This window comes from Elephantulus edwardii, unplaced genomic scaffold (assembly GCF_000299155.1).
Source record: "Elephantulus edwardii isolate Elephantulus edwardi_28Jun2011 unplaced genomic scaffold, EleEdw1.0 scaffold00278, whole genome shotgun sequence".
NCBI classification, from domain to species: domain Eukaryota; kingdom Metazoa; phylum Chordata; class Mammalia; order Macroscelidea; family Macroscelididae; genus Elephantulus; species Elephantulus edwardii.
The window spans coordinates 619,808-632,307 of NW_006400028.1; the positions used below are offsets into that span (position 1 = coordinate 619,808).

The window sequence follows — 12,500 nt, forward strand, 5'->3', positions numbered from 1 at the left end:
TAGGATTATATCTAAAAACCAAGCTAATCAAACCTACACTATTAATACGTTTGTGCTAAATTTAGAAATGAGTACATCCAGTATTTTAATGATAATTTAAAAAATTTTATATTAGATTAAGTGTGTAATTCTGATTATAAGACAAATAATTAGATAATTAATTTACAAATGAAAAGTTAACTGTGTTTTTAGTTGGAATCTTGCTACATTTATAAAGCACAAGAATAACCAAGGGAACTTAAATTATTTCACCTTTTATAAAGTTTAGCATAAGGATTTAAATAGTCAGTGAGACTTTATTTCATTTAGGCAATCTAGGATTTAAAAAAATGCAACAAAACTGAGAACATTTAACAATACTGAAAAAGTGAAAATATGAAACACTAAGATTTTTTAGATTGCAAAATAGTAGAGTGATGTTTATAAATTTAATAGATTAGTAATTGTTTTAAGGGTTTTAACTTGAATGAATTCAATGTTAATTTCTAAAAGCTAATCTCCAGATAATGTCTTCTGTTCAGAACAAAAATCTACACTTGAGGACAGCAAAAAAGTCCCCAGTGTTAAGGGTCCAGGGAAACATGTACTAATGCCAGAGGCAAAGGTTGGAAAAGAAGGAAGAGAGATGGAGACAGGATTGATTATGATGAATAAGTATGGGTGAGAGGCCAGTGGAGTCCCTGAGTGGTGCACAATGTTAATGTGTTCAGCAGCTTACTAACCAGAAGGCTGGTGGTTCAAGTCTACTCAGAGGCATTTGGAAAAAAAAAAAAAAAAAAAGGCCTGGCAATCTATTTCCTAAAGATCAGCCACAGAAGACTAAGAAGCACGGCTGACACACAGAGACTGTGTGTCAGAAATCATCTTTGTGTTAACTGCTTTGAGGTGTTGAGGAGGCACAGACACAACACCTCTCACTTGGGAGAGAAAAGCACACTGGTGGGACGTCCCACTATAGAAAGCCTTTCTAGGATGGAAAAACCAACATGATGGGATTCCCTGGGTGCCAATGTGCTTTCCAGTCACTTTCTGTGCACAGAGAAAGGAAGGTCTAAATGCAAACACACTGGTGTCTAAACCCTTGACATCCATTGTAACACTGAAGAAAAGATAAATCTATAAATATCGTTTTAAGTTAACTATCAAAATTAATTTTACCATTTACAGTTCCTTTCCCAGTGTGGTTTTTTGCATTTGAAAGCCAGAGCATTTATCAAGCAACAGAAATCCAGGTTGATGAAGAACCCACATGGCTAAGAGTGGTTTTGGTCCACTGAGCTGATAATGGTCCACTACTAAGTCATGACTAAGGCAGCTAAGGAGACATTACATAAGCTTTTGGATCTCTCCAGGAATGGGCTCAGAGAGGATCCTTCAGGGACAGCAGCAAAATATCAAAAGTTCCCACTAAACAGCAACAAAACAAAACAAAAACCACTTTATCTCCCTTTCTATTCACAATTGACTGTTATCAAACCTTCCCTAGATATCTATAAAGTAGATATTCACAACTTTTCAGGCTAGAAAGTCTTTCCTGGTATCAAAATGAATACCTTCTATAAAAATTTAAGATACTTCTCCAACTCTGTCCTCAATGAAAATGGAGAGAAGGTGTTCATCTTCATTTATTATTATTGATTTTTTCCCCCCCTGAGCCTTGTCTTATCTAAACTAAACAACTCCAATGTCCCACTGGCTCTTTGATCTTCCAGTGTTATGCAGGCTGTGACTAGGGAGTTGTGAAGACAAACCTAGGTCAAAGCCTTCTTTCCAGCTGCAATGGTGGGGGCTGCTGATGCCCAAATTACTGACCTTCCTATGAGCAGACCCTCCTGACAACCTCTGGATCTGACTGGCTCACCTTGCAATCACACTAGGGCTGCCTAGGAGTCTTCAGAGAGCAATAGGGCTGAAGAGCCTTCTCTTTTCCCCTCCTTCTGCCCACCCCATCTTTTAGAAAGGGACTCCATTAAAGGAATCCTCAGTGGCTGAATAGATCTATATGGCTTGACAGGCAAGCATAGAGTTTCAGAGAAAATGTCTGGAAAATGGGAAGCTAGGTCTTCAATGGTGGCAGTTCTGGAGAAAGAGGAGGAAAAGGAGAAGTACCAACAGGAGGTGGTCTTCTGCTTCCATGTTCACACCTGGTGAGTGGCGGCTGGAATGGGGATGGCTGGATGCCCTCCAGTATACACCGAGAATAACTGAATGCTTCGGCATGGCTTTGACGTGACCTGGCCTTGCTCCTTTGAGAGATTCGCCATCTTCTCTGTAACCAGAACTTCCCAGAGGCACTCATGGCCCGAATCTTCTATCCCAGCAAAGATTCTTAGTTGAAGAGACTGAATAAAAGTGTTACAATTAGATCAAAAAAAAAAAAGGGAACACATGATTCATTCCTGCTTTTAACACAATACTTTGAAGATGTCACCACAATTTGGATCTAGCTATATTTTAAGTTCATTTACAAGTAGACTAGCTCTCAACTAAAAATAACCCTGTGTATTATACATTTCGACAGCTGCCTGGACTTTCCTCTGAAGGAAACAAGATTCTGTATTTCACTCACAGTCAGCACAGATTTATTTTAACCCATTCGATGTAGAAATAACCCCAGCACTACAAACCACTGGTGGGTGAACCTTTTCAACACTTCAGTTTCTCCTCACAGTAGTCTTATGAGTCAAGCAGTTATTACTATCCCGGTTTTACACCGCAGTAAAAGGAATGCCAATAATGGTGGCCTGACAGGTTCTATGGGGAACTAATAGAAAGATCACACTTTCTGATTCCTAGCTTATTCCGTTTTTGCTCTTCATTTTTTCAGTTTTAAACAAGAAAATTTGCTTTTAATAAGATCTCAGTTTTTACCTTCAGTCAACTGAATATTTAAATAATGTTTTGAACTAAATCTGGGTGCATTGCCTAACTTGACATATTTGTAAGATGCCTCGATTCCTTCAATTTTCTTCATTAATCTGATTCAAGTTGATTTGTTCTATTGGCAAATGATATGAAGAATATGATTTCCAATGTAAGGAAAGAGTTACAGCAGGCTCTGGTGGCCTAGTGGCAAGAAGCTGCACTGCAATCTGAGAGGTGAGCGGTTCAAATCCACCAGATGCTCGCTGGAGAAGGAGGAACATGTACCAGTCAAATCTGATTTGACGGTATACACACACACACACACACACACACATAATAAAAAATAAAATAAAAAAGAAATTTAAACAAAAAGAGTTACAATTTGATATTTCAAAATTCTGCTTCACAATAATCCCCACATGGAACTGGTTAAAGAAGTAAAAGTCTGGATCTGTTTTAGCAATATTCCTTGGATGGCTACGAGAACCAGAGCACTGCCCTTCGGGTTTTGGAAAGCAAACTAGAAGGAAAAGTGCTTATGCTGACAGCTGTCACTGAGTCCATTTTGACTACAGGCAACCCCATGTGCATCTCAGTGGACCTGTTCTCTACGGGGTTTTAAAGCTGCCCAGGAAGCTATTTATTAGACAACTCACTCTTCCTACAACTGAAAATATTTTGTCTGACAGGTAATTGCCATTCTTAAAAGCTAGAAATAAACACTTACTTACCTATTTATAAATAAACAAAATCAGCAATCATAGGTGTCCTTACCTCTTTTCCTTTGTATTTCCGGAATTCATACTGAGAGCTTTCCACACCGTGGTTTTAGGCATTTCATCAGAAATATTAATCTCAGAGGGGTCACATCTGAAATCAATGTTTAGGATAGTAATTTTCAGACATAAAAATAATATTCATATTTTAATGTGTCATGGCCACCGTCCCCCACTAGGAGAGTAGATCTGAAGGAACCCAGCCAACAGCCCTCAGGAGTGCCAAGGAGTTGACTGTCCCAGCTGCTCCACACGAGAAAGATGAACAGTTTCCTCCTATGAGATGGATAGCTTCAGAAACCTGCTAGAGGGTCAGCTCTGAGTGGGTTTCCAGCTTATTACGAACTCAGTGGTAATGAGCTGAATTGGGTTGGAACCAAAGGCCATAGGCCTAAGGGACAATTTAAAGCCAAACAGTCGTAGTGAAGAATCACAAGCTGGAATCCAGGGCCTTAGTCTCCCTGAGTTTTCTGAAGCTTTCCATAAGCCAAACTGCCTCCTTCTAAGAGGCTAAGACGAGAAAGCTGCATCGTGTTAGAGAAAAAAATATTATTTCTACTTTGCTGAGAGAGGGTTCAAATCCTATAGCTCCTTCAATGGCAACTTGTAGAAAGTTTTATTAAGAAGCAAAGAATAGACATTTGATTTCCCACTCAGTCTGTATCACAATCAGTTCAATGACTCAGCAGTATATTTTCTAGAATCTGGATGACCCAGATCTTGCTTTCCTTCCTCCTTGTCCCCTCTTGACTTTAAGGCTTTCTTACAGCCTGTGAAATAAGACACCAAGAGTGAAATGGCAAATGGAATCAATTTAGCTTCCTGTGATTTGTGATGAGCAAGAGGTTTGGTAGAGAAAAGAGGTAAAAACCACTTTTATCAGAAGTAAGGGATTTCTATCATCCCAGTTCAGTTTCTCTTTGTCTCCCAAGACTATAAAACCCACAATTCCTTTTTGTCTAGTTGATTCCAGCTCCCAACAACCCATAGCACACAGGAGAACTGCCCCACGGAATTTCCAAGGCTTTTTTTTTTTTAAAGTATAAACTTTAAAGGGAGCTCTGGTGGCCTAGTGGCAAGAAGCTGCACTGCAATCCCAGAGACGCATGGTTCGAATCCACCAGATGCTCTGCCAGGAAAGAAGGGACAATCTCCTCCTACACCAGTCAGATCTGATTTGACGGTACACACACACACACACACAAATAATAGTAATAAAATTAAAAAAAATATAAACTTTAAAAAAATACATAAACTTTTTCTTTTATACTGGTTTAGTTACAAAGTTCATATACATTGTTTTTCCACACTGGCTCTTTCTCATTTTCTTAACCCAACCCACCCATCAAATTGTGCAACACTATGATTACGCCCCTCCACCCATCGTCACCCTTGTGCTCCCCCTTCCCCCTAAGATCCTCATACACATTTTACTAGTTAAGGCTGTTGCCTTTATGGGAGTAGACTGTTAAATCTCGCCCATGTGGAACAACTGATGGATTTAAAACACTGGTCTTTCATTTAGCAATCAAGCACTTAAACACTGCATCACCAGGGCTCCTTCCCAGGACTATTGCTATGAATTGGGTTGAATGAGCTGTCTCTTCTATCCCCAAAGGCTTGCTCAAATGTGGGATAAGGACCATAGTTTAATCACCTTTGGAAGGTGGAAGAGAAGGGCTGAGGGGGCACTGGTTTGAGAAGAAAGATTAGGGCTTAAATCATAATTTTTCTACTTAGCACATATAATCTTGAACCACCTAAAACCCTCTAAGCCTCATTTCCCTCACTTATTAAATGTGGAAAGTGAGCCCTAAATGAGGAAGTTCTTGCAAAGGTTGAATGAGATTACATAAGTAAACCTTGTAGTACAGTGTTGCACAGAGGAAGTGCTCGGTATATTTATGTTGGCTTCCTAAGCTCTGTTCCCCTTGGAACTCTATGCATGATCCCGTACCTGGTACACAGTAGCCAATTCACTAAACCATAAGAGGAAAGGATGTTTTAATGGGATGGGGTGAGGATGGGAAGCTCAATGTTTGGTTCTTTACACCAGCAAATGTTTTTCTGATCCCGACTCACTCCAACACAATGCCAGAACATTTATATAATAACTAAAACTCTAAACTCTTGGGTGTTTGCAAATTTTACCTGAAACTGTTGTTCTTTCCAGGGCTACTTAATAACTTCCTGCTCTCTAAGGGGAATTTGTCTCCCCCTAGTTCTAACATTTTCTCAGCCTCCTGAAAGAAAAGAAGACATTATTATATCTTGGACCAAAATAACACATTCATTCCAGCAAGCCATTCTCCTTCCACTATCACAATTATGGCACCTAGCTTTCTCGTATGTTTATTCAAATGAGTAGGATTATATAATTTCATAAATTTGGCTATTTTTTAAAAAGTCAATCAGAAAGTTGTACCTATGAAATGGTATTGATTTAAAAAAAGAAGAATGTAAATCTAATTAATTCTCTAGAGCCACTGATCAATTTACTGGAATACAGGGGCAGAGGAACATGTTGCATAATGCTAAGAAACACATCCAGCAAAAACCAAGTCAAGAAGGAAAAAAAACCAAACAAACTGGTGAGAAATGGTAGAAATATATTATCCAAGCAATACAGAACTTTGTTTATTGTCATGTACTGTTGAGTCGCCTCCAACTCATAGCAACCCTAGGATCTAATTTCAATTTGTTAAACGTAATAATGCAATTGGGGGTGTATAAAGTGAACCATAACAACAGAGAGGCACCAGATCCTTAGATCAACTATATAATGTCAGAAAAGCAGCATTGGCTAGAAAGAAGGAAAAAAAATAGGGCTGAAGGATTAATTAAAACGAAATTCATAAGAATGAACTGAGAAGAGAGCAGCTACATGAATGGTTGAAAGTAAACTTTCACTCAAATCACAATTAAAAAAAACAATTGAGGAAAAATGAATGTGGATGCTTCCTTCTACTTTTGTATATATTTGAAATATTCCATAATAATGTTTTCCTAAAATAGAATAATTCCACTAATTTAAAGAAAATAATTACAAAAGAAAAATGCATAAAGATGTTTAAAATATTAATAATATTAAACCAATTGTTCAGGCCAAACATCTTTGCTTTCTAATACCCAAACTTTCATGACCTTTCTCAGTCCTATTTTCAAAGTCAGTCCCAAATTCAGCCACACTCACCCCTTATCACTTTGATCATCTCTTGCCTGAACAATTGGAAATATGAGAATTGCCTAAGTAGTCTCTTTGCTATCCTCTCCTTTCTTCCCTTTAGCCATGCTTGCTGTCTCACAGTGTTCCTCAGCCCACCAAGCTTCAAGGGCTTGCATTAGGTGTTGGCTTGGAATGTTTTTATTTTCTGATACCTTGCCTTTCACTTTATTCAGAACCTTATTTAGATGTCTCCTCAGAGGAATTATCCTTGATTACCCTAAATAAATTAAAAATAAATTGCCATTCTATTCATTTAACCTGCTTTTTTTCTTCTTACAACTTACCACCATCACCAAACTATCTATCTATCATCTATGTTTGTTTATAGTGTTTTTGCCTCATGAGAGTATAAGTTCCATGAGTCCAAGGCCTTTGTCTATCTTGTATACAAGCCTAGAACATTGACCAGATCAAGTCGCCATTCAATAAATATTTGTGGAAGGAAGAAATGAGGAAATCCTTTACAATCTCACCATATACTGAGAACATCAAGTCAGGACTTAATCTATTTTTTTCCAATTTTTTTTTCTAATGTGTGTGTATGTAAAATTGACATTTTTGCTGTACATTCTATTTTGTATCATATAATCTTTTGACATACAATGGCATAAACACCATCATCTGTCATTAAACATTCTTGAAAATTTTATTTTTAAGTTGTTGCACATTACTCATTGTAATATACAAAAATATAGTTTCCCTTTTTGTCATTTTATATAACAGTATAATTAAAATCCTTTGACCACATTGCTGATTATACCCTTTGAATAAACAAAAAAAAAATTAGAGTGTATGGGCCAAAGGAAATTTTCAAGACTACTGTTAAACTGCTCTCTAAAAAGATTATCCAACTTATACTCCCACTTCCAGAGGATGAAAAAGCCCATTTCAATCAGTCTTGCCAACACTGGTTATTTTTATCTTTTGAAAAATCTTTACCAATTTGAAAAGTGGAAAAAAGTGGTCTTCTTATTTACATGTTCATTTCTTTGATTATTTAATAGGAATAATAAACTAGCTATTTGTACTTCATCTTTTGTAAATTATTTTTAACTCTTTTTCATTTTATTGCATTTTTATCTTTTTAATAAAATTATTTTTAAAGCTATTAACTTAGGTCATTTTGTCTGCTATTATAGAGTTTTTTGATGCCTGAAAACTTTATTTTTGCATATTGATTTTATCAATCTTTAAGATTTCTTTTCTTGTTTTTGTGCATACAAGTATTATTATTAAACCTGATTTGATAATACAGTGTTTTTAAAAGTCTAGATTTTAGAAAAAATCTTTTTAAAAGTCCAGAATAAGAGGTGCATAGCAAAGTGGACTTGGGGGCAAGGGGGTGGGAGGAAATTTAGCAACAATGAAAGAATCTTTTTAAAAAGAAAAGTGAACTGGGGAGGGGGGAGGGAGGAAAATGTGCAACAATGAATGAATGGAAATCCAAGTTTGCTGTAAACTTTTATTAAAATGTCAGTTTAAAAAAATAGTAACAAAAAATTCCTCTGGCAAGAATTTAATGTTAAGGTCTTTCTTAGGGTCTTGATATCTTTATATTCATATTATACAATAAACTATACACTTAATGAAGGGGGAAAAAAACCCCAAACAAAAACCAACCATTTCAAAAGACATTAATTAAAACATTAATTATATTTGGAAACACTTCTCTATTCATTAATTTATTGTCCTGGTATGTTTGTTTTGGTAAACTCCATTTTTTGCAAGTAGAGGCCATTTACAGATAGTTCATGATGTAGACAGCAAAATGCCAAGTAGGAGAAATGGGAAAGGACAAAAAGTCCAATGCATGTTATCTTTGCATGATGCAAACCACAGCACCATTTGCAATTAGATAGATAATGAATACTCTGCAAAAGGGTATTTGTCCAACTTGACCTTTTGGAAGGACATAAACCATCAAATCTGATTTAAGCGAAGACTCAGTCATTCATATCCTAGGTGTGATACTGGCTGAGTAGACTGTCAATAAAGGTAAAAACTATTGGTTATCAAATAAGAGAATCTGCAGGGATAAGTGTCCTCCGTGCCATTCTCAGCTGAGAACATCTTTGGGATGATCTTCCTAATTCCTAACTATAACCCCTGAGATTCCAGACATGCTGACTTGTCACAGAGCCCTTCCTATGTTCTGTAATTTAAAGCTTCCTCAAAGTGTACAGGTGGTGCAAAGACTATGACCTCTTCCTCCTTGGCCTTCTTTTTGGCATCATCCAACTTCTTCTTTTTGCTTTCAGGCATGAGATCGTCTAACCAGCTCAGCTCTCTCTTAGAGAAACAGAGATCCATGACTTTTCTGACAAAGACTAAGGCCAAAACCTGAAGAAAAAAGAAAGACAGAAAGTAGGTTAAAGAGGCTATTTTCCTCCTGAATTTAGAGCAAATTTCTTTCCTGTGTTTATCTTCACAGTAAACCCCAACATTCTAAGCACATCAAATTAATAATAATCATAGTAAGCTCCCAACTTGAGATTGGCACAGGACAGAACAGAGTTTAGGGCTGTTGTACACAGGGTCGCTATGAGTCGCAAGCGACTCGACAGCACATAACAACAACAACGACAAGCTCCCAACTACTGACTCTCCTTACAAGTAAGGGCTTCAATATATTTATCTGTCATCCTAACAAGTCTGCACCTTAGAAGCTAATTTCTTTCTCTCAGTGAGGTGAGAAACCCTTCATCTGCTAAATGACCCTAACAACTGTGTTCCCTTGGCTTGGGTTCAGTGGAGAGGTACAGAGGTGCACAGCCTCCACAGCAGTACTGCTCTGGGAGGACCAGCCAAATCTCATGCAAATGCTGTGCTTTGTCATGGGATGAAGGGACCTTGAAGAACCATATTTATTTCCATTGTTATTTTGTTTGTCCTCCCTTTTCACTCAGCAAAAGCAAAAACTGAAAAACACCTTGCTTTGTTTGTGTCTGTATCATGCATCATTGGTGCTTTTAGCCTCTGCCCTCTGGCCTGGCTTGATGTTCATTTTACAGATGAGGAAACTGAGACCCAGGGAGAGGAAATTACTTCCTTACTATCCGACAGCTCATTTCTTCAATAGGTAGGACCTTTCTTCAGGGAACAGTCAGGGTATTTTAGTTGTCATTCCACTTTCATCTCATGTGGGTCATTTTAGCCAAAGGGGAACCAAGAATAAGCTGTTTGCCGAAGCTCCATGTGATGTCTGGATAAAACTGAGACAAATTAGGTTTAGGAAATCCTACCATATTTCCCACTAATTTTAATGACTTTTTTCCTAATAAATTAAAAATTTAGTAGGATTCCTTCTAAACATTCCCAGGAACTTGCTTTTTCTTTAATTATTCAGTCCCTGAGCATAATACCCAAATGTTAAGTTCCAAGTTAGTAGGATCCCTTCTACATATCCCCAGGAATTTGTTATTTCTTTAATCATGTAGCTCCCGAGCTAAATACCGAAATGTAGAGCCCTACCTATATTTTGGTAACATTGATAAATATGTCAGTAGAGTGTGAATTTGAAGAATTAATGAAAATGAAGCCCTTATAGTCTCCACACTCTTCAATATTCTCTTAAGCCAGAGTTCAAGAAGTACCTAAATAACCTTTACCCTCACTGTCATGCCTGTCTAAAAGGCTTCTTTAGGGTAAATTTCCCTGAATTCTCAGCAGCCTGATGAAACAGGTCTGTTAGAGAAGATGGCAAGAATTTCATCATCATAAAAAAAAAATAAAAATTCACCATCACCCTGAGATTTAGTAAAGACTTTGTCTTTCACTTACTGGATCACTCGCAGTTCAGCTTCCCTAGTCTTTTTTTACAAAGTGTTTGTTTCAGGGAGAAAAGAGATAAAAGATGTCCCCGTCACTTATTAATTCTAACGCAATTTCTTGGTGGTTTAGAAAGTGGATTTCACCATTTTAGACAATTCTAGTTTCAAGATATCCTCAATTGAGGTCTTAACTGTTTTGAAGTAATACACAAATTATTGCAATATCTTTTCCACATCAGATTATCTGAGAAAATATCTGATTGTCTTGAAAAATAAACATAGCAAACTTCTACATGTCTGTATCAAAACCTCTAGGTCCCAAAGAAAATGGTGCTGTTGTTCCTGCAAAGACAAAAACAATAATCAAAATCCTTACCATCATTGGAAAGACGATGGCGGCTGGAGAGGCTTTGATGACCCAAAGGAGGACAAGGCAGGTCAGCTGGATGAGGGTGAAGAGATGAACTTTGCGTAGTGGCACGTGACGTAAATAAATAAAGTCTGGCTGGTGCTTTGCAGGCATCCCAAAGAGCTTCAGACGGTCGAAGAACTGAAAGAGGGAAGCAACATGTATTATTAAGAGAACTTTTAATTCAGAAGTCTAATCTAGTCTATCTTCCACTATGAAAAGCAGTAAATGGTTTTTTCTACTGGACAGAAAGAGAGATTGATGCTCAGAGGGATCATGTAATTTGACTGAGGATGGTAAGAATCACAGTCAGCATTTTAATCCATCTTTTCTAATTATAGGTTTCAAGTTCTTTCCCCTATCTTGTTCTTTGGCCCCTGAGAGGTCTTTCTTAGACTCAGACTCAACCCATTCCTAGCAGACGCTCCAGTGGGTTTTGAGAGGCTGTAAGCTGCATGACTGCTGTCTTTCTCTCTTGGAGCTGCTGGTGGATTCAAACCACCAGCGAGGCATGTTAGCAAGGAATAAAATAAGCCAATTAATTGCACATATCTTCTTATTATCCAAATCAAATATTTTATTTGTTCTTTGAGGATTTGAGAGCTCTTTACTGATTATTTATAGTGAAAAGATCAAAGACATCTCCTAGCATTCTGGATATAGAAAAATATGATCACCTTTATGTCCTAAAAAAGAAAACAGAGACACAGGGAGGTTAAATAAGCTTCCCAAGGTCATATCTAAAGTCAGTGGGATAAAAAGGAATGACCCTGGATATTCCATAAAAACCAAAAGGAATTAATAGTCAATAAAAGAAGCAAGGGCATCATATTCTCTGAGGTACTCAAGTTAGTAGTGACAAACTTCTGATTTCCTCTCCTGGAGAGTCTCAGAAAGAGGAATGAGTTAATAAGTGGGAAAAGATAAAAAGATAAGAGTGTGACAGGAAGTGACATGTGCTGACCTGAGGAAATCCCTACTCCCTTAATCTCTTTATGCATCTTCAGAATTAAATGCACACCAACTAGCTCTGTCTCATTTGTTAAGAAGGAAGCTAATTAGGTCTTGATTAACCTTTCACACCCAAATTTACCAGCACCTAGGCAAAGCATCCATTTTTTGTCCACTCATTCAATTTACTACTATTATTAGTTGGTTCTGATTTAACCAACCACCAGGTTTCCAAAGCTATAAATCTTGTTGTTGTTGCTTGTTTGTTTGTTGTTTTGTATCATAGAGTCAGGACCAACCCGTAGCTGACTCTCCAGGGGGTTTTCAGAGTTAATCACATGGGACGAGAACGCCCATCCTTCTCCTGTGGAGCAGGTGGTGGCCTCACACCTTGTGCCACCAGAGCTCCCTAAGGTTATAAATGTTAATGGGAGGAGACTGCCCATCTTAATGGGAATGTGACTGTCTATCCTTCTCCCTCCGGGTCACTGGTAGATGTGAGC

The 12,500-nt window shown here is 37.6% G+C and overlaps 1 protein-coding gene across 1 annotated transcript in view; it reads right to left on the bottom strand.

Annotated features, from left to right (window-relative positions):
- Positions 1–8,489: 8,489 nt before the first annotated feature.
- Positions 8,490–12,500, bottom strand: part of SLC4A8 (solute carrier family 4, sodium bicarbonate cotransporter, member 8) — a 116,767-nt gene continuing 112,756 nt past the window's right edge. The window contains exons 21-22 of the mRNA XM_006900214.1: positions 11,014–11,187; positions 8,490–9,207 (exon numbers count right to left, since the gene is read on the bottom strand). Coding sequence (XP_006900276.1) covers positions 9,013–9,207; positions 11,014–11,187 — 369 coding nt within the window. The 3' untranslated portion in view covers positions 8,490–9,012. The remainder of the gene's footprint in view (positions 9,208–11,013; positions 11,188–12,500) is intronic.